The 27,040-nt window shown below is 41.4% G+C and overlaps 2 protein-coding genes across 5 annotated transcripts; one reads left to right on the plus strand and one right to left on the minus strand.

Moving 5' to 3' along the window:
* Nucleotides 1-39: 39 nt before the first annotated feature.
* Nucleotides 40-25,700, plus strand: LOC128877414 (calcium uniporter protein, mitochondrial). Of its 2 annotated transcripts, none has more exons than XM_054124699.1 (7): nt 40-325; nt 6,527-6,740; nt 20,562-20,738; nt 20,845-20,963; nt 21,551-21,697; nt 22,314-22,517; nt 22,749-25,700. In XM_054124699.1, the coding sequence occupies exons 1-7, from the start codon at nt 218-220 to the stop codon at nt 23,049-23,051; spliced, it is 1,272 nt and encodes a 423-aa protein (XP_053980674.1). In that variant the 5' UTR covers nt 40-217; the 3' UTR covers nt 23,052-25,700. The 2 variants fall into 2 exon arrangements, with proteins under 2 accessions (XP_053980674.1, XP_053980675.1); XM_054124700.1 differs by lacking the exon at nt 40-325 and adding an exon at nt 335-2,000.
* LOC128877410 (uncharacterized) lies at nt 6,825-20,527 on the minus strand. Of its 3 annotated transcripts, XM_054124693.1 has the most exons (7): nt 19,056-20,527; nt 18,324-18,426; nt 10,554-10,772; nt 10,131-10,437; nt 9,241-10,059; nt 8,190-9,181; nt 6,825-8,113 (listed from the first exon to the last, which is right to left on the minus strand). In XM_054124693.1, exons 2-7 carry the CDS (start codon nt 18,401-18,403, stop codon nt 7,063-7,065), a joined length of 3,468 nt encoding a protein of 1,155 aa, XP_053980668.1. In that variant the 5' UTR covers nt 18,404-18,426; nt 19,056-20,527; the 3' UTR covers nt 6,825-7,062. The 3 variants fall into 3 exon arrangements, with proteins under 3 accessions (XP_053980668.1, XP_053980667.1, XP_053980669.1); XM_054124692.1 differs by lacking the exon at nt 19,056-20,527 and having other exon boundaries at nt 18,324-18,444; XM_054124694.1 differs by lacking the exons at nt 18,324-18,426; nt 19,056-20,527 and adding an exon at nt 13,175-14,783.
* Nucleotides 25,701-27,040: the final 1,340 nt, after the last annotated feature.

Genomic DNA, 27,040 nt, shown 5'->3' on the forward strand with positions numbered 1-27,040 from the left:
ATTGGCCGCCGTAACGTCTGGGTCTCTGGCCGCAGGGATGAGCCGGCGAGCGATGCCGCCCGTCGACGATATTGCTAGTCGCTCCAAGACGGCCGGTGGTTTCTCTTTGTCAGGTGTCAGTGACTCGTGGAAAAGGAACTCGTGAGAAAAGGAAAGTTACCAAAGTGTTTGTTCATCTCGTGCTCCGTTTCTCTGACGGAGGATACGTCGCGAGAGAATGGCCACGGTAACCTGTCGTCGTGCGTTATACATCGTCAGATGGTGCGAGGTGTCCCGCATGCTGAGCGTTTCCTCCACCCTGGCCACAACAAAAACCTACCGAAACGTGAGTACTGACATATATTATTTGCAGTGCGTTTTGTAACGTAACACGCGAAATAAAGACGATGACGGTACCGTTGCCTGTGACCTGTGACCATTGCGTATTTTATCGATTCGAATTCGATTTTTCCAAATATTTATTCGTCTACTCTCACAGTCAGTGAAATCGCCACTCGTTTGCTAAATTTCTATTATCTTTCGCACTCTTTCTTACACTGTTCCGATCTTTTTTTTACGCGTTCCCTTGTTTACCGGGATCTTTTTCGACGCACGTAAGCAACAGCCACCCAAAAATAAATCGGCAACGATTAATTGGAACCCGTCTATCGTTTCGACACCGGCCACGGTTCAATCGAACATACGAATTCTACCGATGCTACCTACAACGCATACATAAACACGTATTTATACCGTGCCTCGAACAAATATGGACACCATGCGGGACAAAGTTTTTCCTCCCCGGGGATCGTTTTGCGAACACTATCTCGTTAAAAGCATCTTTTTAAGCGCTTCATTTCAGCCGTAGATTGCAAACATCGTAATCGCGATACCATTACGAGCAAACGAAAGTGATGCGAGACACGTGTAAAATGGTTTGCGCGACTCTTTACGTTTAGGCAGAAACGTAACGATACCATAGACGTACATTACCACCGAGCCAGTGTTTTATTTAGAGTTTAATTAATCGTATCGCTCGAAAATTGTCTATCTCCATAATTATCGCCGCGGAACTACAAACATAACAAATCATCCAACGACTAGATACCATTTTATTATTTACATACTTGGCCCGTCTACGCGCCACATTCTCGCGCATACCTTGTCCGCAGTACGTCAGCATTAATTACTATGACAAATGCTAATTACCAACATCGTCGCGATACGTACTCGTAGTTACCCCGACAAACGTATTTTCATTTAAATCGCGAGCCTCGCGATTGCTTTGCGATGCGTTTAAATTTCAATAGTTTGTTAGAGTTACTCCGGATCATGACTCAGTCTCCGGTTGCTATCATTGGATAACGTCTGAACGGAAAATGAACTTCCTTGTAACGTTGCTCGCGCGCAAATCAGAACGGAGAAACTATCGATAGTTAAAATCCGCGATATCGTGGACACATTTTGATCGACCTCGAACTCTGTAGCTCGGATGCAACGACCGTAGCAAACGATTCGTCGTAATACGTCAATCGCGGTACGTTCGGAAATGTATACATATACATATATGTATATGTGATCGAGGTAGTTGCATTTGGAATATTGCGTTCAATTAGTCATCGCCGAATATACAAAGGGCCGAATTGAGCCACACGAGAGTTGGCCACAAGTAACAGCTTAGGAGAGATCAAGCTTCCAGAGATCAACCCTCGGACTATGAACGACTATACGTGTATACTTGATACTCTCGCGAAAATTACTATTCAATTTGGCTTACGATACAATTATTTTAAAAATAACAAAAGTTATTTAAAAAAGAAAAGAAAGAAAAACCAGTATAATAAATAATTATCCAAGCTGCAAAATGTACAGTTGCCAAGTATAAGTAACATCAATTTAATCGTTTTTTATCTTTCCATTTTCTTTGTTAAAATTATTACCGGAGACCTCACTGTACCTGTAGCCCAGGGCTCTACAAACTCTTAATTCGATTCTGGATGTATCGCGGAACCATATTCGAGGTACGTATTAACAGTATAAAAATTTGAGTGACAAACTTATTCTCGGTTATATGTATATTCTAGATGCACTGCTTTTCTTTATTAGTTATTATCGTAAACCGTAGAAGTATTGTATTTATAATATCGGGAAAAATATGGTAGGAACTATTGTACGAGGATAATGTTACTCGAGAGAAGAAATGCAAAACAATTTTACCGTTCGACTAAAGATTCGTAAATAGACAAATGTTTTCAACGGTCGATCGATCAGTTATATTATTTACAGTTTCAAATGATTAGAAGACAGTTTTAACAGAGGACGATAGATAGAGAGAACATTACGCCGATATTCGAGACATGTGTTTATACATACATATACATGTATGTTCGTTTGGCCGGCTACCAAAATTACACAGAGCCCGCCGACTCTAATTCCACATTACGAGATCTCGCGTTGCCGAGAGAAAGCGATCGTCTCGCGTTTCACCAACTGTCGATAACGGTAGGTGTTAAAACACAATCGGTGACGACGATCACGGTAATGCGTATACGACACGAGTAACCGTAATTCGCTATTCTCCGGAACCTAAGGCTACGTTAGAGCGATACGTAAGTTTTAGTAGCGTAGCGTAGAGAACCTAACATCACAATTGTAATGCCACATCGCGTAGTTGTTCGTAGTGGTTGGAGTTGGGTAGAAATGACGGTGACTCGGATGCGGTAGATTAGACAGGATATTTGATTTAATGATAAATAATCGGCTATCACGGAGTTGAAGATTCGAAGCTGATACGAAAATTGGTTCATGAAATGTTACTCCTTGGAGCAAATATTCCTTTGACTCGTTTCGATATCGAATGCCGAAATATTTGAAGATGTGAGAGATTCGAGAGATCGGTGGAATTTCGTGTTTTTTCAAGGTTCATTTTTATAATTTTATCGGACGACTGGAATTGCATTCGCGATGATCGTCACGTACATGTTGTATCGACGAACGCAATTAATGCAATTTAATTACGGATAACGTAAGCGTAAATAATAACTGTAGAATAGGAAAGAAAATCGTAACGATATAGATCGATACTTAAAGTTCGTCGATCGATAGAGGTTTCTTCGTTTTGCAATTTCATTACGTGACCTTGACCTCGAGGTCAAGTATAATTAATTTTCATTGCTATCGGTGACTAATTACATGGAGCTTTCAATCGAATTAAGCCCAAATACAGTGTACCGGTAACGAAACGAAATGCGTCATTTTGGTATGAGGATACATTTACTATCGTTATTACATAATACCAACTATATGTCATCGAGGCGTGAATCGTACTTGTCACATAGCGATGAACCGTAAGCGGCGCCCGAGACATGCGAATGTCGCGTGCAGCGCGCATCCTGGAATTTGTTTGATGTGATTCATGAATGAAACTCGCGTCGATGATGGTAGATCAATTTTACATCGCGTATACGCAACTATATTTTACTGTATTTGTGCAATGTTTAATATCGAACAACGGATAAAAAAACACTGTAAGTATAACATCATATATCGTAAGAAATTGTGTAAGAAAGCGATCGCGTACCAATGAAACAAATTGAAAAGTGTTGTTCGCGTTTCAACTTTTGTTATGAATTGTAGTTGGTAGGACAACAGATGTCCGCACTCTTTGGCTGATCCGTTTTATTGAAAAAGTTTGCCAAGTAGGTTTTCCAACCTTAAAATCCAAATGATTCAGCTGCGATCGTTGGACGACTATCGGGAATACCTTCCTGCTTGGCAATTTATCAAAGACGCAGTTATTAATCTAAACTCGTATAACGATTGTATCGTTCGAAGGTCGTTGTGTAGCAAATAATACGTGACAAGTGTCGGACAAAGAAACACACTCGTTGAACGGTTAATTGCTCGAAAGAATCAGGTTTCTCAGACCGCATAACATACAGTAACCCATTTGTCTGCTCTCGAACAACGCTGCATACATACGTATACTCTAATGTACACATTGTTAGATTAGTACGGGCTCGTGCAGGGGGATGCAGACTACGGAGGCTGCGGCAGGCGCCATGGGCATCGATCTGTTCCACTGCACGTTCCCTCGACCTCTCGACAAACCCTCTGGAAGTATGGGTAATTCTTATCTGGATAGAACGCAAAGCGAGACGATTTTTATTCTCATTGCAGAGGTGCTTGCTTTCCATCGAGCTAGATTTCACGCTCGACTCGATCTTTTCTCGGTATATTTCTCGACTTATTTAAAGGAACAAAAAAAACGAAATTAAATATAATTAAATATAAAATAATAAATGTATACTTGAATGGGAATTCCGGTGAAATCATGTTACGCTAGAATGTTTACGTCGAATAGCTACGATTAAAATTTAGAAAAATCGCGACGACGAATACATTTTGTATTTGTTACGGTTCGTACGACCACAACGGGAGGTCAGAAAGTTGTGCCAATCGATTTTGTCAGCGTTATAGGCCATTAAAACCGACCACTCCGTTATCGGCACCCCATCAATTTCGCGGAATGGCGGTCGTGAATCGTCGATTTTACGCAACTTAATGGCAATGATATAAGACAACAGCGAGGGTTGCATAAAACTTGAATCATTTACGGGAACTTGCATCGCGTATACTTTCCGTTAATCGTTAATTGTAACTTGGACGTGCTCGAGTAGATATTTCGAAATCGGTAGAAACATCCGATGATAACAAGGTAAACGATCGGAAGAAAATGAAGGTTTGGGAAATTTGTCGTTTGTTACGTTTTCATATCGTCGTGTTTTCGATTCAAGAAATTTATATTTTCCAGATCGAACGTTGTCGGTGAAATAACACGTCGAGGAAAGCGATATTATTCCCTCCCTCGTTAGAAAACGTCGGAAAATGTAGTTTGTAAAAATATAATTGAAAATTTCTATTAGGCAAACTTGTTTCTCTGTTAAGAACGTGCTGGTTCTCAGCCCTTCCGTATTGCGTTCGTAAATTCAAGATTCTTCTGGTAGATTACAGTCGGCATTTAATCAGACCACTTTGCTGCCGTGACTTGCGGCTAAAATTTATTCAGACGAGGAACGAGCGAGCAAGGGTGCGAGCTAAACAGCAAAGAGGCACGGTGACATGAAAATAGAAGGTATTATTTTTACATCGCGACATAATGCGTGCTGAATTCTTGTGGACCATCTCGGAGCAGCCAGATGAAAATACGCGTTTTGCCCAGACGCGGCAGCTAAAACGGTATCGCTTAAAACTGGTCTCGTTGACAAGTTTGAATGTAACATCGAAACGACTCTTGTTGAATTTTTCACTCTAACATCTGACACGTATCAAATTTTCGTTCCTCGATACTTTTAACGATCAACTTTCGTATCAGAATGAACCATCGGATCGCATCGATGACCCGTTTTTCTCGCGAAAACTTGGTCAAAGGAACCAAGACTTCCACTTCCGTGTGTATCCTATCGATTGACCCATATACCCGAGAAATTTATTTCAACTGACTATAGTTGATGCACGTCGTCCGATATATTTTAAATTGCCATTGAAATCGCGAGAATATTTGTAGTACCTGCATGAATGTTTGATCCGATTGTAGCTAATTGTCAAGTGTGATTTTCTTATAGAATTAGGTGGTACGACAAGTATGCGTTTGGCTCGATTAAATCGAGGCGAAACAAAATTGTAGAAATTTTCTTAACGGCTACTTGATGCGAATCTTTTGTCTCTGGAAGAAACTTGGCCAAGTTAACGATTAACGCGGATACGGTAAAGATTTTAGATTTGTTTTACTTGAGAGTTCGTATCCTGGCAAAGTGTATACGCCCATTCGTGACACGACCCTGGCCGAACTCCAGTTTTAACGTGATCTCGAGTTTTTCCTATATCCTGGATACTCGCCAGGCTCGCGACGGCTGAATACGTCCTTTACGACAAGTTTATCCGTGCGATACAAATTCCGTCTTGTGTCGGAGCATTCGCGAGCTACCTATCAAGCTGCTTTATTTCGCGACATCTATACGTGTATACAGTTGAAAGGAACGGAAAGCCATGCGCGTACGTAGCTTGCACGAGGTACGCATAGCTTTTGTGATCGCTAGATTCGAATTGGTTCGTTTATCACTCTGCTGATTTCTAATACTCTGATACTCTGCGATAGTATTAAAACTGATTGAATTTTATTATTATACTAGAGAGTATATATCGAGGCGCGTGTAATTACAATTTTCGTCGAATCACGATTTACTTGGTAAACTCGCAATGTACGTTAAATAACGTTTTCACTATTTACCGTTGTAGGGCGAACATGTTGATCGAACGCAAATAGCCGGGGAAACGAATAGCCAAGAAAAACACACCTGCAGCGTATTTGTACATACGGACGCGTTTGAAATGCTTTGCAAACGTTTAAAAACATAATCGTTAGTTTGTATCGGTACACCGAAAGAAGCGATACAGACACATTCGCAGACGTCAACCATCCGTGTATTACTCTACCCTAGAGATGACTGTAATCGATTACCGCTAACCCTACTTGTCCGTGTTACAGGAGACATGGTGCAGAAGATGGTGGCATATCTCCCAGAGAAGTCTTTCCCTGACGACGAGCTCCTTTGCTCCGTGCTTAAGTTCGATTCTAGCGAAAGGAATGGAAAATCCGAGAACCTCTACGAAAGAAGCAAAGACATCGAGACCTTCGTTTCCAAAGGACAAGGATAATAAAACGGAGACGAATCTAGTCGTTAAAAACGCACAAAACGTTGGTGAGTGTTACAGGCGGTAAAGCTCTGACTTAGAAATAATAGAAAACGAGGCGACGCGTTATAAAATACATGTACTTTCAGTTGTTGCGTATGTAACGCAGTAACAGGGAGGTTTGTATTCGATGTGTCAACACTTGGTATCGAAAGGATTAGATTCGAGGAGATTTTCTTATCGTGTATTTATTTTCGTAAGCAGAAAATGACGATGCGCGCAACACAAGTAACAATTTAACGAGAACCGTAGACGACTTAAAGATTCGTTCAACTTGGTTATGTACACTTGTTTTTCTTTACATCAGAGTTTCCTGTATGTAATAATATATTATTCCGAATGCTGGTTATCCGATGCGTTAAGACTGTCCTCGAGTACCTCGAACTCCTCAAACTCCATCTTGCCGAAATCGTCGGGAGTCCTCCAATTGTTTTCGTTGACTTGCCACCTGGTCAAAGCGCTGCCGATAAATCGACTGGGATAAGTCGATTTTGCCTCGTCGAGGGTGCCCAACTTAAAATCAACCGTAAAATCCTTTGTCCCTTTGGTGTTATCCTCCTTTTTCGGCTCCAAACCGATCACCACTGGCGGCTCTCTCTTCGTTTCCGTGCGGTGAATTCTCTCATCGTCCCCATTGGCCATCTCCTCCTCTTTCTCTTGTTTCTCGATCGTGGTGATCTCGATACTGGGAGTTTCCGCGATTGTGTATCGACTCAAGTCGTATGTATGTTCTCGATTCCGACACCTTGATTGACTCTCGACGAGTCTGCCGGTCAGCTCCAGCCTGCTATCGCAAGAATTGCTCTTGACGAGCCGAAACTTTACGTAATCGTTGGAGCTTTCGATGCACTTGAACTTGTTTTCAACGACTGGCGATATCAGCGGTCCGTTGCTAGAATTGACCACCTTGCCGCCGTAGTAGGTAACCGAGGTGCCGCACTCTCGAATTTTCTTCAGAACGTCCTGTGATACATAGTGACTCGAATCTGTCGTCTCGTTACCCTCGTCGACGCGATAGTCGATCTCCTCGTCCTCCGAGGAGATGCATTGCCCTCCGCTGCCGGGATCGGTATCAGGGTAATCGCTAGATACTCCCGAACTGACGCTTCCCGAATCCCAATGATGATGATGATGATGATGATGATGATGATGATGATTGTGATTGTGATTGTAACGATTCACCTTATTCTTGGAGAAAGTCGAGTCGCTGGGCGACGTATGCCCGCTTCTCGCTTCGAACGTCTGTGCCAGAATCCTCGTTTTCGACTCGCAGCGTGGACTATCGAGTTCGTCTTTGTACCCCGCCAATGACGCGTTGGAGGACGTAGCCTTCTCCATGTTCTCGAACAACTTGGTCAGATTTTTTGCCCTGCTGGAACACCTAGACCCAACAGCGATTTCGTTAGAAACAGGCCAACCGAATTGAAAAAGACTGAAATGGGAGAATTGCATCCTACCTGGATCCCTCCTGAATCTTTTCGGATATTTCGTTAAACCGGGCCGCGTCGATAACCGTCAAATCCTTCATGCTGACGCTTTTCCGATGTTTACAATTTGGCAAGAGGTCGACGGATTGGCTATTCTTTACCTTGAGGCTGTTTTCGAACATTTGCCTAACGTTTCTTACCGTGTCCGGGTCGGGCAGTTCCTCGTCGATGAGCTCGCGGTTCACCCTGATGGGATGGTAGAAAAAATGCTTTCTAATGGTCGAATGTTTCGGGCTTTTAATATTGTCGTTGTCCGAGTTTTCGCAGTTTATTTCAGCGTTCTCCGTGTCCGCTTTCTTATCTATCGTCCCAGCTATCTTGCACGTTGACTCCGATCTCGGTTTTCCCGAGACGGCTGACTTTCGTTCTATCGTCTCGGCCCGTACAGGCTCGATAATGACCACGTTGTTGTCCAACAGTAATTCTTGGAAGGAATACTCCCTTAAATACTGCATCAGACCTTCGTACGTGACGTCACCTCGACCACTGTTGTACATATTTTTGCCAAACATGTTGGACTTGACTATCTTGTATCGCACGTGATCGAATTCCTGGCCGTCGTCTCGACGACTCTCGAACGAATCCGCGCAACTTCTGGACCTGGTCAAAGTACCGTGCTCTTTGTTGCTTTCGCTCGCCTTGTCAGCCAACGTCTTTTCCGCGCACGTCGAAATCTGACGATCGTCTTCGATACCGTCGTCGACGGATCTTCTCCTGGTGTCGCTACCGGATTCCGAACCTAATCCAAGATCCGAGCTCTCGGATCTCGCCTCGAAGCCCAAGCTTCCCTTCACCGCGTTGCACGCTTTTCCGAGGATATTCGTTGTTCCCTTGACGATCCTTTCGAATCTGCCCTCGTTCTGTTTACTTCTCGAGTTCTCCTTTGTGGCGTTCGTTCGCTCGAAATTATTTTTCGCATTCTCCGCGTTCGCGTTCCTCTCGTCCTCTTCCTGGCTGAGCTTCTGGAAAAAGCAGCTAAACGTAGAAAGCGTCGACAAACGAGATTGGATTTCAAGCTCACCTCTGTATTCTTCGAACCTCCGTCGACGGCTCCCATTTCAGATTTCCCGTCCAATTTCGCGACGTTGAAACCATCATTTGGCTTCCTCTCGTTGTCGCGGAATTTTCCATCGTTCCTAAACTCTCTCGTTATCGGATCGGCTTCCATCGAGGAGCGCCGATGCCGTCTCTTGGTCACGTCGTTGTCGACGACCTTGAGTACCTGCGGCCTACGCGACATGTCCTCTTGCTCTTCGGTGTCCGAAATCCAAATCGATTTGTAATCTTCCGCCTGTTCGATTTGTCGGTCGACGCGTTTCTCGCGGTGAGTCGCTAACACGAGGCCCGGCCTGTACTCGACTTCGTCGGTCCTCGACGACGACGACGCCGACGCCGACGCGGATCCTCGTTCGATGGACTCGTCCCGAAAGCAATTCGTCGAGCTTTCTTCGTTTTGGAAATTTTCTCCAAGCTCGTCGTCTCGATCTAAAGTCTCCCTTCTGTATTGGCGCGACGAACCGTTCCCTTCTTTGCTCGTACTTTTTTTACATTTCTCCTCGTCGGTCGCGTTGTTTCTCGTGCTTGTTGCACATGATTTCCGTTCGTCGCCTGTTTGCAATTTCAATTTATGATACTCGATGGATTTTAAATTGTTGTTTACCTCCGGACGAACGCCATTGTTGTCGGCGAGATTGTTATCTCTTCTTGCGTCGTCCTCGTCGAATTCCAGCCGTACGTTCGACAAAGGTAACAAGTTAAGAACGTCAAAGTATTCTAACTCGTCGTCATCTTCGAAAAGAATGCTGTCCAGACTTCTGTGTTCCTTGCGCTTGCGTTTCACCTGAATCGAAAGTAGATCGACGATTAAGTTTTGTAATTATCTAAAAAGTAAATCTAATTAAGTGAATATACCTGAGTGTAGATGCAATCGATGCTTCGATTGCCTTCGATGGGCCAAGTGTCCTCGACGATGTCGACCAAACCGCTAACGGTGTCGAGATCTTGGACGCTGTGATAACATCGCGGTGATTCGGGCCAATCGAGGATGTTCAATCGGTCGGGATCGGTCCGATTGCACCGGATATGAGGCAGAGGATCCGTAAAAGGCTCGAATCCCGACGGGATCGGGCCAAGGCCGCAAGCTGAACGCGAATGGTAGGATCTCTCTTCGTTGAATCTTTCGTAGGAGTCTGAAAGGTGCTGTTGACTCTTGGAGAGTCTGAAATATAGACACATTATCCGAACATATTATTTTTTTCGACTCGAAACTCGATATCTCGTACATCGTTGAAGCAGTTTTAATACGACCCACTGTATTCACCTGTGCGTACTCACCTGTCCTTCAATGAATTTCGATCGATCAACTTGGCCCTTGGTATCAATTGATGGCTTCGGGGCAGGTCGTAGGTCGACTGACCTAGTCTGAAGTGGTGGGCCTCTCGATCTTGTCGAGATTCGTCCTCCGATATCACCGCGAGGCTCCTCGTTCGTTTCAAGAGCTTCCTATGGTCCTGCGTGGCGTGCGCTGAATGGGCCTCGTGACGTCCCCCTTCTCTGTAAATTAGCAAACGCTATTATTATCATCGTCGTAGTCATCTTTCTTATTATTAGTCGCGAAAGCGAGTAAAGCTTATAGAAACATATCGTTGACGCGAAATATCGCGAGTAAAACTGACGACGTAGGTACGCGTACGATACGTATGCGTGAAAATGAGTGCGTTGTGATTCGAATGAATCGATTTCGCGAAACAGCACTTACGATTAATCTAGAGTAATCCTCGTTCATTGCATTTTGCCGCATCCCTCGTTCAAATGTATCCTGTTTCCGCACGAGTCGACCATTAGCGCGTCGTTAGCGTGCATCTAACGATTCAGTTACAGCCATCGATAATTTATACATTATCGTACTTTTACCGAACAGTGGTACATTCGTACACGATATGGAATTATAATCAGCAAAGTGGTCACGCAACGCTTGCTTATTTGAAAACAGGACAAAACCACGCCTTCGAGGGTTTACTTTCTCGATAAACGTTAACGAGGATTAAAAGGATAGGATATTCGAAGAATCCACGAAAACATCGATGCTCGAAACGGAAACAACGTTTGCTTTCGAAATCAAATTTAACACACGTTTTCCGAACTTAGTAACAATTTAATCGACAAAGTTTCCCAACGAACAGTTTCGGAAAGTCGTTGACAAGTAACGAACGCAGGGTCACAGGATTTTCTGCTCGAACAACTAGCGGTTACCGGTAAACGTGTCCTTTCAACCGACTTTACGAACACGGATCCTTCGAGTCAGGATGTAAATGCCGTATCGTCGTCTCGTTGCGTTCGACTTTGTACGACGAAATCTTACGTAAGATTTTTCTCGAGTTATCTCGGTCATTTTTACGAACCGTGCTTTTCGAGTAACGTCAGCTTACTCGATTTCTTTGTCTTTTATCTTTCTCCTACGATGAATTTCAATACGCGACACGTGACAAAAAGCTGCGTTTTCCGACTATGATTCGGAAACTTGTAATCTTTTATGTACATGATGCTTGACAATCAATGTTGTGCGAAATGAGTAGTTGTCTACCGTGTACCTCGTGTTTGGTCTTCTTTCGAATTCAACACGTTCAAGTATCGATGCAACCTTCCGGTTGATCGAGCGTCGATCGTTGCACTCGCATGCAACCGCAAAGAAAAGGCCTAATATAAGCCTCTACGGCCGGCCGGAGAAACGCGACGAGAATATCCTATGACACGAACCGGAAGAGTTCCGCGGTCTAAGCGGCCAATGTTTCGCGTCTGGTCGTAAGTAACGACTCGTTCTTCTTTAGTTGTTCACGGATCAAACGAGTTTGAACGCGTCAAAGGATATTTACCCGCATTTTTTAGGTTTTGTTTTTGTTTTTATCGGCGTTCGGATAGTTTGGAGCGCTATACGCGGTTGTTGAACCATAAGAAAAATCGCGGTCAACTGCCTAATTCCCATGTGAAACGAATGTTGCGTAATGCAAGGTATCGCGAAACACAAGGACCAGGAAATGCGAAGTTGCGAGCCGTGCGAGGACTCCGATTCGCATCTTTGGGATCGTAATTCATTCGCTTAGCCTTGAAGAAGTAGCGACAATGAGAAACATGGTTTGCTTTCGTGCGGTTTAATGGCTTCGGTTAACGCCAATTACCAAGAAAGTGCGAAGCGACAATAATTGATTACCGGCGTTGAGATTTCAACAGGATTTATTTGCAGTAACATCGTCGTCGTTGACGTCAATCTTGGTTGCGTTACACTGTTTGTTCCTCTTTTTTTTTTGTGTCTATCCGATCACCTGAGCGAGGCGCGTTCCGCTGACCTTCGTTCGGGGAGATCAAACTGTCCAGATCCAGCGATAGAATATCGATTACATAATAGTGCGAGTAAAACACAGGGCCGTAACTAACGATGCGCTCGAATAAATACCTTCTTACGCGATTAATTTCGTAATTAATATTTAATGTATGTTCCGGGTAAAGTAGATTGTGGTTAATTTTGTAATAAAATTCTCGGAAATATCGTAGGTACGCGCAGCAATGCATTATTTTTCACGCTTGTCGACTCACAGGCTGTCGGAATGGAACATTAATAATTAATTGTACGATATCGGATCTTATGCATCGAACTTTCTTCTTCCTCGTTATCCGAACTAACAATCGGCGAGAACCACCGAAATAAAAAATTGCATCTTACCCGCCTGATCTCTTCGAATGGACGTCTTCGAATCGAACGATTCGAACTTTGTTCGAGATCGAGGAGCCAAGCAAAAAAACACTCGCGAATATCGATCGAAGCCTAAAATACCTAGAAGAGTGATTCTCTCTCGGTACTCGATGAAATTATCTTGCTACCCTACGCCGCGGGATCTAGCAAACCGCTGCGCGCCGGCTTTTCACTTTCTCGTTCGCGCATCGACTGGCGAATATCGTACCTGGCTGCCCGATCACCACTGTGCACCTGTTTCCTCGGCAGGACAACGTGTACACCCGTGTCTCCACTTGGATTGTCCATCTAGTAGTGGGAGTAGCACACCTCAGCCACAGGCGTACGCTGACGTCACGTATCTCTTAACTCGGAACACACAAATTACCAAAGCGTCGAGAAGAAATATCGAATTTTCATTTTTCATTTTTCCTACCGAGGAAGCTTTTCTTTTTTCCGATTTCACTGGAAACCGACAGTTATCGTAAAAAAACAAAACAAAACAAAAAAAAACAGTTTCCTTCCATTGCGTCTGAAAAAATAGTCTCTTGGTAAAGAATGACGTTGACAATGAGAGAACGTTATTATGCCGTGCACCAAGGATGACGTGTCATGAGCGTCCGCGCAATGCTCAATGTCAAAGACCGCGATGAGACTCGAAGGATTTCGATATGATCGTAGTTGCGAAAACGAGGGTCAAGTAGCAACGACCGTGTACTATATTTGCCAGTATTTAACAAGGACCTCGTCGCGATTGTATCGAAGAGAATGGCGACCAAACGATGAATTACCAAAGCGATACAGACACAATGGACCTGTTCCTCTAAGCGGCTAGATTTAATGAAACGTCAATGTGTCAAGGACGGTACACGGCAAGCAGAACCAGTTCGTTTTATATCCGCCACGGTCCGATTGATTTTTCCATAAGCGAGTTTAACTTTTAAATAAAAATCCATCGGTCGTTTTATCGAACTCGCGTCAATTCGACCATGACACGGTCCAGCGTGTCTAAAACAGCTCGTTCGACTTTTAATGTTTAAAACGATACGGCTGGCTGTTGCGACATTCGAGGAAAAGGTTTGCACCTCGGATACATGAAGTATTCAACGATCAAAAGTATCGAGAGGTGACCATTACTGGTGCGTTTAAATATTCATGCTTTTCGCTTCTGTGTAGCATTGTTAAGTTGCCGGATCGGTCTTGCCGTTGATATCTTCTTTAAAATACAATAAATTCCAGTACCATCGGAATGTTGTCACTTCCAACCAGATACATACACATTTACATACGAAATGCCATTTTTCGAAATCTCAAGTTTTGCTCAAGGCACGCTAACGAGTTGTTGCACGCAAAAAAGAGAAATATTCGTTGCTACAATTGCAGTATTCGAAACTCGGACCATGCACGGAATATTTTAAGCGACGTTTTGTTAATTGGAGCATCTCAACGAACCATGTATAATTAGCAAACAAGAAACTTTAATTGGAGCACATCTGTGTGCTTGTGCGTTTAAAGCTTGGAAAAAAAGTCATGTTGAAAACAACAACCGAAACGTGAAATCGATGAAAATTTAATAGAAAATTCTGAAAGAAGCTTGGTAAACCGGGCCCCCAAAAAATGTCTCGGAACGCCACAGCTGAAGTAATCCGGTAATCGCAGGAGCGTTGAGGAGTGTTTTGTTTGCACCGATACGAGAATCTCATTTTTCGTTTCGTGTTCAAGAGTCGCAACACACAACGTGTCACGTGAGACCACGAAGAAGAAAGTGACCGTGGCGCTTGGCCTAGGTACCACTTACGGCTCAAGTGACTCGAATATGCACTACGCTTTCCTACGGATCGGATCGGACCGGCTTTTATTTTGTTTCTTTTCTTCGGGTTTCGCGTTTCATGTCCCATTCGTTTTTCTCCTGTCAAGATTTTTATGTTGTTCCGCGAGGCTCCGAGTCGAAAAGAAAACGCGTAAGCATCGAAGATCATCGGAACCTCGTGAGTTTTTGTCGATATCGTTATGGAAAGAAAATCCTTGGCGACGCAAGTACCCTCCAAAGTTGTTGATAATATCGAAAAAGGTAGTTTTTTATATTAATTCGAGGAGTAATCGGAAATTTTCGAAAAGAATATCAACGGACGTGAAACGCCACGGCGTTTTACTCGAAGAAATGTCCTCGATAGGAGAATCAAGCGTGTTTCGATGAGTATGGCAAAAAGTGTTCGAATGTAGTTTAACAACGTAGCATTCATTCGCCGTTTCAACGCGTATCGCACGCTTTCTCTGACGACTTAATACGACGCTCGCGTTTCCTTACTTTTCTTCGTCAAAGACGCATCAAAAGTAAAAAAGAAGATTCGCATGCGCATTATTCTATCAACATTCTTTAAACTAGAAAACATACACAGATAGTATACGTACGGTACAATTGTTATCCAGGAGTTTAAAACACTCGGGACAAAAGTGTTTGAAAACATTCAAACACCAAGTCATACACCGTAATGAACGTCAAGATTCAAAACGATGAAACAAAAAATCGCACTGCTCGATGCTGATCACGATTTGTCGTCGGAAGTGGTTTGTACGCAACTAGAGAACCAACAAAAAAATCACTAGGCAATTTCATCCCCTCTTTTGTTCCCCTCCTGACCGATGAATCACAGGACACAGAGCACGGTACATCGGAGTTACCGAGGAAACCGCTTCGCCCCGTGCGAAACAAAATGCACGCGAACCAGGTGAATAAGAATCAACCCTCTCGATTCATCGGGAAGCGTTTCGATATCATGGAAACCAGGTGAAATGACTCACAACTCCACCGGAAGGTGAGAACAATTACATCGGTTTTTATGTTTCGAACCAAACAATGTTCGTCGAATGAAGTAATTATGACTCCTCGAGTTCAATGTACCTATATTAAATCACCGCGTTACTCTTACCGACCGAAGCTTACTAAATTTCTAGAATCATTTTTCTCGAATCGTTCGCATTAACAGAACTCGGGAGAAATTAATTTTGCGAAAGCGAGCAGAAATTGGAGGAGTTAGGCGTAACGCGACCTATGTCATCGACGTCTGTTGGTCGGCATGTCGAAATCAATTGAAATCACTTTCGATGAGAAAAATCAAACACCGGAGAAAACGATGAAAAGTATGGTTTGCGCACCGTAACGTGGAAAACATTATGGCGCGTTCACGATTCTTTGTTGCGGAACACCGAGTACCGATACTTTTGTTTCCTCGAATCTCGATCAACTGTGTAAAATGATCACTTGGATAGATAAGATTTGTAGATAATGGAACCATTTTTTGATTACACACTCGAATAATAATGATCGTGGCAAAGTAAAAGTCTCGGGAAAGAGAAACACATAAAACGACAGTGCATGGAAATAATGCGCGTTGTCGAAAGATTTGGTACGGTTCTCTACGCGAACGCGTTCAAGGATCCCAAAGTATCCGATCGAAAAAGAAAAAGAAAAAGAGCTCTTACCGAATGTGGACATGAATTTTAATATTTCTACGCTTCGAGGATTGCTACCTCCTTTACATAACTTTACGCCGCCACGGAAAAAAAGCAAAATACATCCGCGCGTGCAACAGTCCTATTACGTATTATGTAAACGAAAATGTTCGGCATAGATAACCGCAAATTGATTCTAAGATAAATGTTCGATGGACGTCTGGGTCGATTGGTCGTCACAGGATCGATTTTCGCGTCACGATTTCGTTTTAGCGTCTCGTTAGGTACATACGTCGAGTACGAACGAGCTGAACAAATGTGTATTCGGTAAACGACGCGACTGGAAAATATTTTTAAAAAACAACGTAACTAGAAAAGAACTCGTACGTAACGAACGTACATATAGTACTAGAAATACACGTATGATTCCGAGAAACAAGAACAATTAAAAAACAGTACCTGGCGTGGTGGTCAAGATTCTCGGCAAATTCCATCGTCACCTGACAATAAACGATTCTCACCGCGAACATCGCGCACCAGCATCGTACGACGATAAGGACTGCGCTTGCTGGCACTCGACGCGTCGCTTTACGCTTTTACATGCGTTTTCAGAACAGAAATGACTTTCCAGCCGAGCAAAGCGAGCGAATTTCGATGCACGCCTACACTGCCACGACCCTTTGTCCTATTCGCAGCTGCGTGTGCACATCGTTGAGACATAAAGAGACGTTCGTAAAAACGGATATCCGGTGTTCCGCTGTGCCGGCCTCCTCCTTCTCTCTCCTGCCCTCCGGCATGCGTTGTCTTTCGTTATTTCGATTACACTTCGTCAACTGTCACCTCGTCAATTAACTCCGCCAATAATGATATCGAGGGTTCGTTGATTCGTCGCAATTCTGTAGATTGTCGACGTTTCTCACTTTTCGTTGTTGTGTCGTATAATACACGGAATTGGACTATGGTACCTCGGTACCTTCCGATAGCTACGTTTTCGTTGAAACAATTATATCTCCAGTTTGAACGAAAATGCTGATTTAATGGGGATACGCGCGCGAGTCGAGAATAAAGCACAAGTTCTGTAAACAGTTGGTAGACTCGTTAGCGGTATCGCGAATATGGAGATGGAAAATTTCTCGAGTTTCTAGAAGCGGCTAATTAGCGGAACTACGACACGCGTCTAATTTATGGACATATTGTTGCAGAATAAAATTGGATTTATAGTTAATCGTATGGATAAGTTAATAAATCAAGATTCTTAGTGCCCGTTTATGATTCAAACCATCTTGTGTGAAATTCATTCGGTTCGTTGTATGTTGAAAGATCCGCATCGTTTTAGAACAAAATCTTATCGTTAACGTAAATCGGCTAAGGAAAGGTACGGCTAAAAGGAAAAGGAAAAGAAAATTAACGAACCCACAATTACGTTACAGCAAATATTAAAACTGAAAATAAATTTACAAACGATACGTTGAATGTTATACAAGTCAACAAAGCCGTTACTCTAAACGACGCGATTCGAAATTAGAAGCGAGACGAGCGCAAGGACTCGACGAGAATCGTATCTAGGGGATACGTTGTTTCGAATAATGGGAAATTCTCAAAAATAGATTAAAATAATATCATCGCCGAGCACCGCTATATCGTTTCTGCTCTAATATTTACGCTCTGTAAAAGTTCCAGGCAATTTTTCGAGTTCATTAATAAATCTGGGCCACGCTTGGCTTCTTTATTATCGTACAATATAATTAACTTATAGCGTGGTTAATTTCTCCTTTACCGTAACGTGCGCATTTCAATTGTAAAAGGATAAATATATTTCAAAGATACACTCTGTTCGCGACTGAAAATTTCTCCTCGATCGAATGACTCGTCCAAAATTATCTGCTACTTGTCGTGCAATCGATTCAAACAACAAAATTACTCACCGATAACATTTTTGTCGTTGTTTCTCCTGCACCCATAACGTTTCTCCAAGAGTATGAGTTCCGCTTTGTACTCCACCCATGATTGACCCGTGAACGCCGAGGCCTAATGTAAGTACATTTATATTCATCTTCGATTTCACCGTAAATTCGTAGATAATAGCAACGGGTGAATCGAGAAAGGAGCGAAGAAAATAATTGAAGTAATCGTAACCGTTTAATAAATAAAATACGAATACATTAATCAGTTTTCGTTCGCAGCACATTTTAAGACAACATTTATTTATTTATTTAATTTCATTGAACAACTTCATCTATCCTGGATCATAAAAGGAATTTATTATCAATCATCTAAGAAAAAGTAAAGAAATAACGTCGTAAACGGGGGACTATGTATTATGAAAATAATTGTGCTTGATAAATGATCTCCGTATGCTAATGTAGTCGGTATACGCAACTACCTACGTATGTATAGTATATGCCCCAGTTGAATATAATGTCCGCGTTTGTACTTAGATGGCGCTGAAGGGTAAACCTTTCTCGCTAATAAAACTGGTTCGGAAAAGATATAAGAACGGAAGAGTACGGATACGGTTATTCATGTTCTTAGTTGAACCAGGGATTGTTCCTACGTTGTATTTTCTCTAGAAAGGGTCTGAACCTTGGTTTTGACCCAATCTATATAACTAAAAAGTAACCCGTCAACCACCCGTACCATTATTCCACCACACCTACCCTTGGGAAGATCCCCGATCACTCGTCGTGCATCCTCGAAGAGAGATCACGTCGTGTAAACGAAATGTTTACCACCGATACCGAATGCAATCGAAACCACGCGAAAGTGGGTAGTAGAAGAACAATTGGTGTTGTACTGTTGCAAACATACACCACGAAGGAACCACTGATGGAAAGTTTTTAAGGCGTGCGCGCGCGCGCGCGTGTCACTTATTAATTGAACAGAATCCTGAGGTAGACTGACGGCACAGAAAACTTGTATACGGCAAACTTTTCATGGAGGTAGGAAGAAGGGAGGACGACACCAAAAAGTGGTGGCAGCTTCTTTGCCACTTCCAACGCTTCTCCACGTTGAAGAAGCACGTATCGTGGCTCGTGGAAGCGCACTAATTGTCGGACGTTGCGCTTGTTCTTCGCTATTAAGGAGACGCCAGGCACGTACTGGCAAACCGAATTTTCTCACCGATCAGATCGGACACCTATCTATCGCGGCCAAGTACTTCGTAACGTTATCGACGAATTGTCAATGAATCTTTATTATTTTTGAATATTTTTCAACAAAAGAATGCCGCGGTGTACTTATTTAATTTCGGAGATTCTTTTTAAATTGTCGAGAACACGTCGAAACTTGTTGCAACATACCAAATTGGATGTAAAAATTCTGTAAACGATACATGTTAATTTCTTGCCATGCCTCCAACACGGATCTTCTTTGACGCGGATTTTGAGAGATTGCGTAGCAGCCGGATCGGTGCTCGGTTCCGTTCTGCTTCCATCGAAAGGATGCCCGTAGTCGTCTCATTCCGGTCTCCACACTCTGATACCTTGCTCGTATCAAACGGCTGCTAACCAGGTTAACGCTAATTCAGCTCTCGATCGTACGAGCATCACGCAAACGAATTCACGAGGACGGGACGGCGCAAGTTTCATGCGCGGCACTGATGGCATAGCGAGTCGTGAGGGTTCTTTACTACTCCTTTTCCTTCATCTCTGGAAAGGATTAGCGGCACATTCGACTGGCAACGATATTATACGGCTGAGAGCTGGGGATACGCCGCGAGGGTTCGTTGAAATTGTCTCTGTTAACACCGAAAATCCTACTTGGAAACTCGATCTCAACCGCACCGCACCGCACCGGTTTAAAGACCGTTAAAAATATTATACAACTATTTCGTCTTTTTATAATCATCTCTCGTCTTTTCTCGCTTGGATCGTTGGAGAAGATATAAAGCATGTCGCTATACTAAAATTTCACGAGAAGCTGCGCGCTGTGCAGCAACGACACCAGTTCGATACTAAAATTATACGTTCCGACTTGACGGCAATCGAGAGGAGCCAACCGAGCTAATCGAATCAAACTGACGAGAATGAAAGCTGAAATTTCGTAGTTTTTGTACGCGTTGCTTGGTTCTAATGGAGCAATACGCATACCAAAGGATAATAAGGTTCTGCTGTCGGTGTAAAATGATCAGTTTTGAAATTAATCAACGATTGGAATAATTTCAGCTACAGATGTGACTGTGACGTATTATCGGGGATTACCCAAGATCACGGTACCTCTGCCATCCAGAAGGGAACGTTGCATGTTTACTCTGAAACCGATAACTCATACGGTGGGAGACTTGATCAAAATGCTGAAGAGGGAGGATCGTGGCATCGATCGAGCGAGCGTAATGACGGTCGGTGAGTTTGCCGAAGAATTTCTTCTTTCCTCAAGGAAAGTGAGCACGAGCAAGTTTAAACGCGAAACGATTAGCGGATTGCAACACGAAAAGTTGAATGATTTCAGACGGCGTCAAGATAGGTTACAGCAACACGATAGAAACGTTAATGGAAGATGACTTTCGGTTGATAATAAACGACAACGAATACATCGTTTCACCGCCGTTGCATCACAGGCATACGATGGTGAGTTGTTTGGGACTATACTTGTTTCGAACGTTCTTTTTATTAAGAAACGTAGATAGTTGAAATACCGAAATTGCTTTTACTTTCCAATCTATCGTACATCTATAAATGACCAAAATAATATCGTCGCGCGTAAACATCGAGGCTCGAATCGAGTAGACGAAAAAGAAATGCTACGTGGAAGGTAGGTGTAACGTAGTTTTGAATCGTCCAACTTTCTACGTTTCTATCGTGCATTTACGTACATGCATGCGATCGTACAGTGAAATTACACCCTTTCTTTATTAATAGGATTCCACGATTTTCAGTGCACTAATCGATCCAGTCACTCGTTCTATAGAAGAAAATATTAGGATGCTTTTGCAAAACAAAAATCATTGATTAAAGAGATCGAGCCGGTAAAGTAACACATACTTGCATTTTTCAACGTACACGTATTCTCTAACGTGTACGGACTTGATCGCGTTCATAAACGTCGGAAACTGATTAAAATTGTTAATCGTTTCGTAACCCTCGCTCGAAACTGTTCCGAAATAGTCGTTCCATAAAACAAATTTAAACGATCGTCGTTGAATGGAATGTTTTAGGAAAATATAGAGAAGTTATCGGACGTACAAACTTTAGTCGGACAACTGTACGAAGCGTTTCACGTTCGAGAACATCATGCCGACATGGAGAAGCAAATTTTGGCCGAGCTGGAAACTGTCAGACTGGAGCTAGAACCTCTCGAGCAGGTAAATACAGCTCGATAACTTTCGATATCACCTCAAGTTTTACCTTTGATCCATTACTTTACACGTAATTATTTGCTACTGTTCTTCGACGACGATCGATACGAACGGATCAAATTTTTCGCAACTCGATGCTATCTTAATTAAACGGAAGTTTAAGGAGCTGTGGATATCTACATTATTTATTAGCAAATCCAGAGCATTAAAACACGGCACGCGTGCGCATTATTCAACGAACGCGGAGACCCCTCTTTTATCCCTCGTTTTCTCTTTACCGGATGAATTAATATTTTCCACGGGTTCGTTTAATCATCGCGTTCCCAGTTAGCATAATTACCATATTATCGCGAATCGCGTACGAAACGCGTACGAGAAGCGATCAACTATTCATCGTAACAACGCGTTCCCTCTATGTTTCCAATTATGTAATACGGATTGGTCCTTGTTCTTTCTCATTTTTCCGCCCTTTCTCTATGCACAATCGAACACAATCAGATAACCAACTGCTAACAGTTACGATTACAAATTCTACAATTATTTTCATCGTATTCACAAATATTAACTGGAAAATGAATATTTACCTAATGAATCAATAAATCTGCTTTATTCGCCTTTGTAGCAACTGCAGGAATTGGAAAGCGTAGCTATCAAGAAAACGCAACGTTTCGTCTGGATGTTGTTACTCGCGATGTCGATTCAGTTCAGCTGCTTGGCCAGGTTAACCTGGTGGGAATACTCGTGGGATATCATGGAACCGGTCACGTATTTCGTTACTTTCGGCACCATGGTGATCTGTTACATCTATTACGTCGTAACAGGACAGGTAAGTCAGTATCGTTGGTAAATTTGTTCAATCCTCGATCACTCGGTGACTCGGTGACTCGGTGACTCGGTTACCATACAAATTCAACACTATTCGAATTAGTTAGCAACTACAATAACCTTAATCCTATTTCTTTGCTTGTTAGAGAGGAATTATCTAATATTTTTATGGCTTCGATACACGACATTTCAAATAGAAAGTGTTCGATACTTGAAATATTTCTGTTAATAGGAATACATGCTACCCGGCGTAATAAGCAGGCGACATCTCGTCGCTCTTCATCGGAGGGCCAAGCAAGCTGGATTCGATCTCAATCAGTACAACTTCTTAAAGGACCGGACTTACGAATTGGAAACCGCCTTAAAGGTTATTCGTGGACCCCTATACGATCATAAAAATCGTCTGGAACAGAGGAAGAGGGCAAGATCAAGCTCCAGCAGTTCAAGATCACCAAGTTCTTCACCTAGTCCTAGTCCTAGTCCTAGTCCTAGTCCTAGTCCGGAAAGAGACATGTCCAAGAAATCCGTTTCCTGAAGAAACACGATTTAGTTCAACTTAGACGCACGAAAAAACTAAGGCTATGGCTCATCGATGATTAATACATTGCTAGATCTTCGATGAACTAAATTTCGTTGCAGATCTTTTTTCCCGTGTTAAAAGAGATGCTCTCAGGGTGGTTACCGAATAACACTTATAGTTAAGAAGAAGAAAAATGAACAATGAGAAAATCTCTAAAAATATTCGAATCGTCGACAAAGTCTTCTGAGTCGTATGACGACACTCCTATTCAACGGTTATATGTATGTATAATATACATATATATGTATATCTACCCGATGCTCAATGTTGTTCACTGCAGTGCATTTGGAAGACGTCGAAAAAGGAAATGTATATACCGCAGTTTTCTACACACCGTCATTTACTACACGCTAGAGCTAGAGAATTGAATATTTGAGATTTAAAGGAACATTGCCGAATCGTGTTTTTTAGCAATGCCAGTGTACCGAATGATTCACCAGAAACAGAATATCAAATTGTCTCTTTTGGCATTAAAAACATGCAAAATTATTCGATATAAATTCGATATGATACTCGAAAAAGTTTACTTTTGTCGAGAACTTGGACTATAACAGAGACAGTCGAGTACTCTCTTTCTAGTGGATTGTGTTTTATGCGTACAAATGTGTGTGTGTGTGCGCGCGCGCGTGTGTGTGTGTTTGTGCGCATACATGTGTGGATTATGCGGTTGTATTTGTGATAAATTGACGTGTTTATTTTTAATTAAATTGCTCGTTTTGCAATTTTCGCACGAGTATTTGTCATATTGTATGACGAATCAACGATCGAATCGAAGATTTTATTTACAAGTCGACTTTTCGCTCTCTGCGTGTATATTGTAATATTATTTTTTCTACAATGCGATATTGATAACGTTGTTACTGTAAATATACCTTTTCTTTTCTCGCGAAAGCAACCAACGATTTTGTTTTCGTGTAACAGACGTGGTGCAATCGTACTTAACTTTTATTTTAGAAAAGAAACGGTGTACATACTCGTTGACTCATCGTACAGATATTAATAGCATCAGCGGTTTTAATTTAATGCTAACACCAGCGTCTCCACTGTTTTTCATTGTAATTAGCAAATAACTTTTGCTAATATATTTAATTATTCCCAGTGTATTTTATCCAAAATTTTTACAAGGAATGTTCTAATTAATACATCGCTTAAAACTTTATGCAATCAGCGACTTTACTTTGTCGCTGTTCATAGCAACACATTAGTATCTAATATTTGTAACGATACTCGCTCTAATACTTTTATTCCTACTGACTATTGGTGACACACAAATTTCAAGGTTTTTAAATTTTGTGCACCAATATTAATTTCACATATTTAGCACTTTAAAATTAAGCTAAATTATATGATTAACATGACCGTTACTATTTATAATATCATTCACGAAAGTATCTTAGATGTAACGTAGACAACTGTTTCTAGACTCTTTAACAAATTTTCTCTGGCTTTCGCAAAAATTCGTTATCCGTCCGCTCGAATAGTTCATCATTGCATCAACGAAAATTATACTAATACTTTATTTTTTATGGTAATTCAAGATTATGTACTAATTAAGTCTTTTCTGTACTATACTTTTATCCATCGCTTCTTTCATATAAGAGTAACACAACCAAAGTTTTTTTAAAATTTGGGAATGGATTTCAGAAGTAATGTATTTTTATAACAAATAACGATACGGTTATTACTTCGTTAATTTGATTATTCTAATAAGATGTTCCTTACATTTTAATAAATAGAACAATTTTATGTGTTTCATAAAAAGTGTTTAATTCTTTGAGTTGTATCACTCTTATTGGAATCGGAAAATTGACAAATTTAGGAACAGCGTATTTTAACTTTAGAAAACATGTGAAATGTAGATATATATACTATAACCTTTGAAACGTATCCGATCAACTTCCACTGGTCAGTGGTAAACTAGAGAACGTATGCTTGAGTCCATTAGTTTTTTTGACTCGCTATAAATTAGGCAACTCGTTGCGCACGAGATCAAGCACAGTTTCAGAGAATTTCCCGATTGCAGGAATCAAATGAATGTCGCTTCATCGCATGAAATAGCGTGTTCTTTGCGACAATTACTATTTTAAAAACGATACTAGTTCGAAGCAATTTACTAGTGCTAGTTCAAGTCGCTGATTCTTCAACTCGCACGAATGATCTCGAAATCTTTTAAATTCATTGGATCCAAGGCCAATGGAGAAAAACAACATACCGTATATGTAAGGTACTTCGGAAAAACAATCGTGATATAATTACTGATATCTAATTGTAACTTGTACAAAGGTATCTTTTTTTCCCATTTCCACATATTACTCGCCAACTAAATTAGCTCGTTACTCTTGAGTACATACATGGGTATTACGTTTCCGCAAATCTAAGTTCTCAAAACCAATCAATTTAAAGGAACGTGGCAACGTAGAGTGCGGTCTTACTGTATCGATATCCTAATATTTGATTTTATATACTTTTCACGCGTACATATTATTTCCGACGAATGCATACAAATATTTATACAACCTTGCGTTGTGCTGTGATTTGCGTCCATGTGTCCATTATACATAAAGAAAGTGGTTGGAAATGAAATAAAATACATCGACAATTTAATTCCTGTTTCCTGATCTTCCATGTAACCGCACTTCTTTACGTGTTTTACAACACGTAACATACAGTTACTGGAATTTTATTTTCTTTTTCAAACAATATTGTCGGTTCCTTTTGATAGGTTAAATTTATCAAACTAATTCAAAAACTAAAAACCGTCTACTTCTATAAATATCACTATACTAATACTGGTTTTAGTACCATTGACGCTATCGGTTCATTTAAAATTTTGATTAATTTAACCTTTTGCTGTCTAAATTTTTTGATTTTAATGCATTAGTCGAGTCACGCTCGACATACGACCGCAAACGGTTAAATCAGGCGTTTCATAGACACATAAATGGTATCGTTCATCGCCATCTCGCGGTCAAAAGGCCGAACTAATTTTTCGTAAATACATATGACACTTATTGTACTCCTAATATCTCACTTTCCTTATAATAAACTTAAAATAAAATTAAGTAATAAGTGTAGGATATAATAAAATGTTTAGCGAATCTGTGATTATGCCAATTTATCATTTTAAAAAATATATTATATAATATTAATCTTAGTACCTGTGGCGCCATCGGTGGCAAAACGTCCAAGTTTCTAGCGAAAATAGTTTCCGCTGTTTCTGCTAGATGACGCCACCAGCATCTTTCATTAATTACTTTTTATTTTTTATATAAATCCATGGTTAATACGATTCCTTGCTTTATTACAGTACAATATATTGGTTAATATAACAAATTTGTCATTTTAATGCATAATTATTTAATACTGCATTAATTATCTATTTCTTGGATAGTGGCGCCATCGGTGGCAAAGCGCCTTAGTTTCGCGCGAAAATAGTTCCTATTAATTCTGTAAGATGGCGCCATCGATACCTTTTAATAAATTATTCTTTATTTTTTATAAATGCTAATTAAGTATGACTTTTTGTTTTATAACACTACAATATAGTAGTTAATATGCTAAAATTTCTCATTTTTACGAATAGTTCAATGCAACAATAAGTATCAACGCTGTCGTTGGTGGCACCATCTAGCGGCAGTAATGAGAACTATTTTCACTACAAACTTAGACGTTTTGCCACCGATGGCGGTACAGGCATCAGATCACTTAAACGTGAGTGAAGTCTTCTAACAACTCCTAACGCCTTCTAACATTTTCTAACGTCTCCTAACGCCTTCTAACACTTCCTGACACCTCTCCACATCTCTTAACATCTCCTAACAAATCCTAACATCTCCTAACTCTTTCTAACATCTTCTAACACCTTTTAACAACCCCTAACACCACCTGATATTTTCCTTTCATTTCTCTTCATTTCTGTGACATTCCCCTTTAACTTCCCCCCC

Source organism: Hylaeus volcanicus, chromosome 5, assembly GCF_026283585.1.
Source record: "Hylaeus volcanicus isolate JK05 chromosome 5, UHH_iyHylVolc1.0_haploid, whole genome shotgun sequence".
Classification (NCBI taxonomy): Eukaryota; Metazoa; Arthropoda; class Insecta; order Hymenoptera; family Colletidae; genus Hylaeus; species Hylaeus volcanicus.

Bases quoted from the DNA above. Each gene is read 5' to 3' on its own strand.
- LOC128877414 (XM_054124699.1), top strand. From the start codon at position 218: ATGGCCACGGTAACCTGTCGTCGTGCGTTATACATCGTCAGATGGTGC. The intron at 326-6,526 runs GTGAGTACTGAC...TCCGTGTTACAG, and splicing joins CAACAAAAACCTACCGAAAC to GAGACATGGTGCAGAAGATG. The intron at 21,698-22,313 runs GTAAATACAGCT...TCGCCTTTGTAG, and splicing joins AGCTAGAACCTCTCGAGCAG to CAACTGCAGGAATTGGAAAG.
- LOC128877410 (XM_054124693.1), bottom strand. From the start codon at position 18,403: ATGGGTGGAGTACAAAGCGGAACTCATACTCTTGGAGAAACGTTATGG. The intron at 10,773-18,323 runs GTGAGTAATTTT...GCTAATTTACAG, and splicing joins CAACGACAAAAATGTTATCG to AGAAGGGGGACGTCACGAGG. The intron at 8,114-8,189 runs GTAGGATGCAAT...TGTTGGGTCTAG, and splicing joins AAGATTCAGGAGGGATCCAG to GTGTTCCAGCAGGGCAAAAA.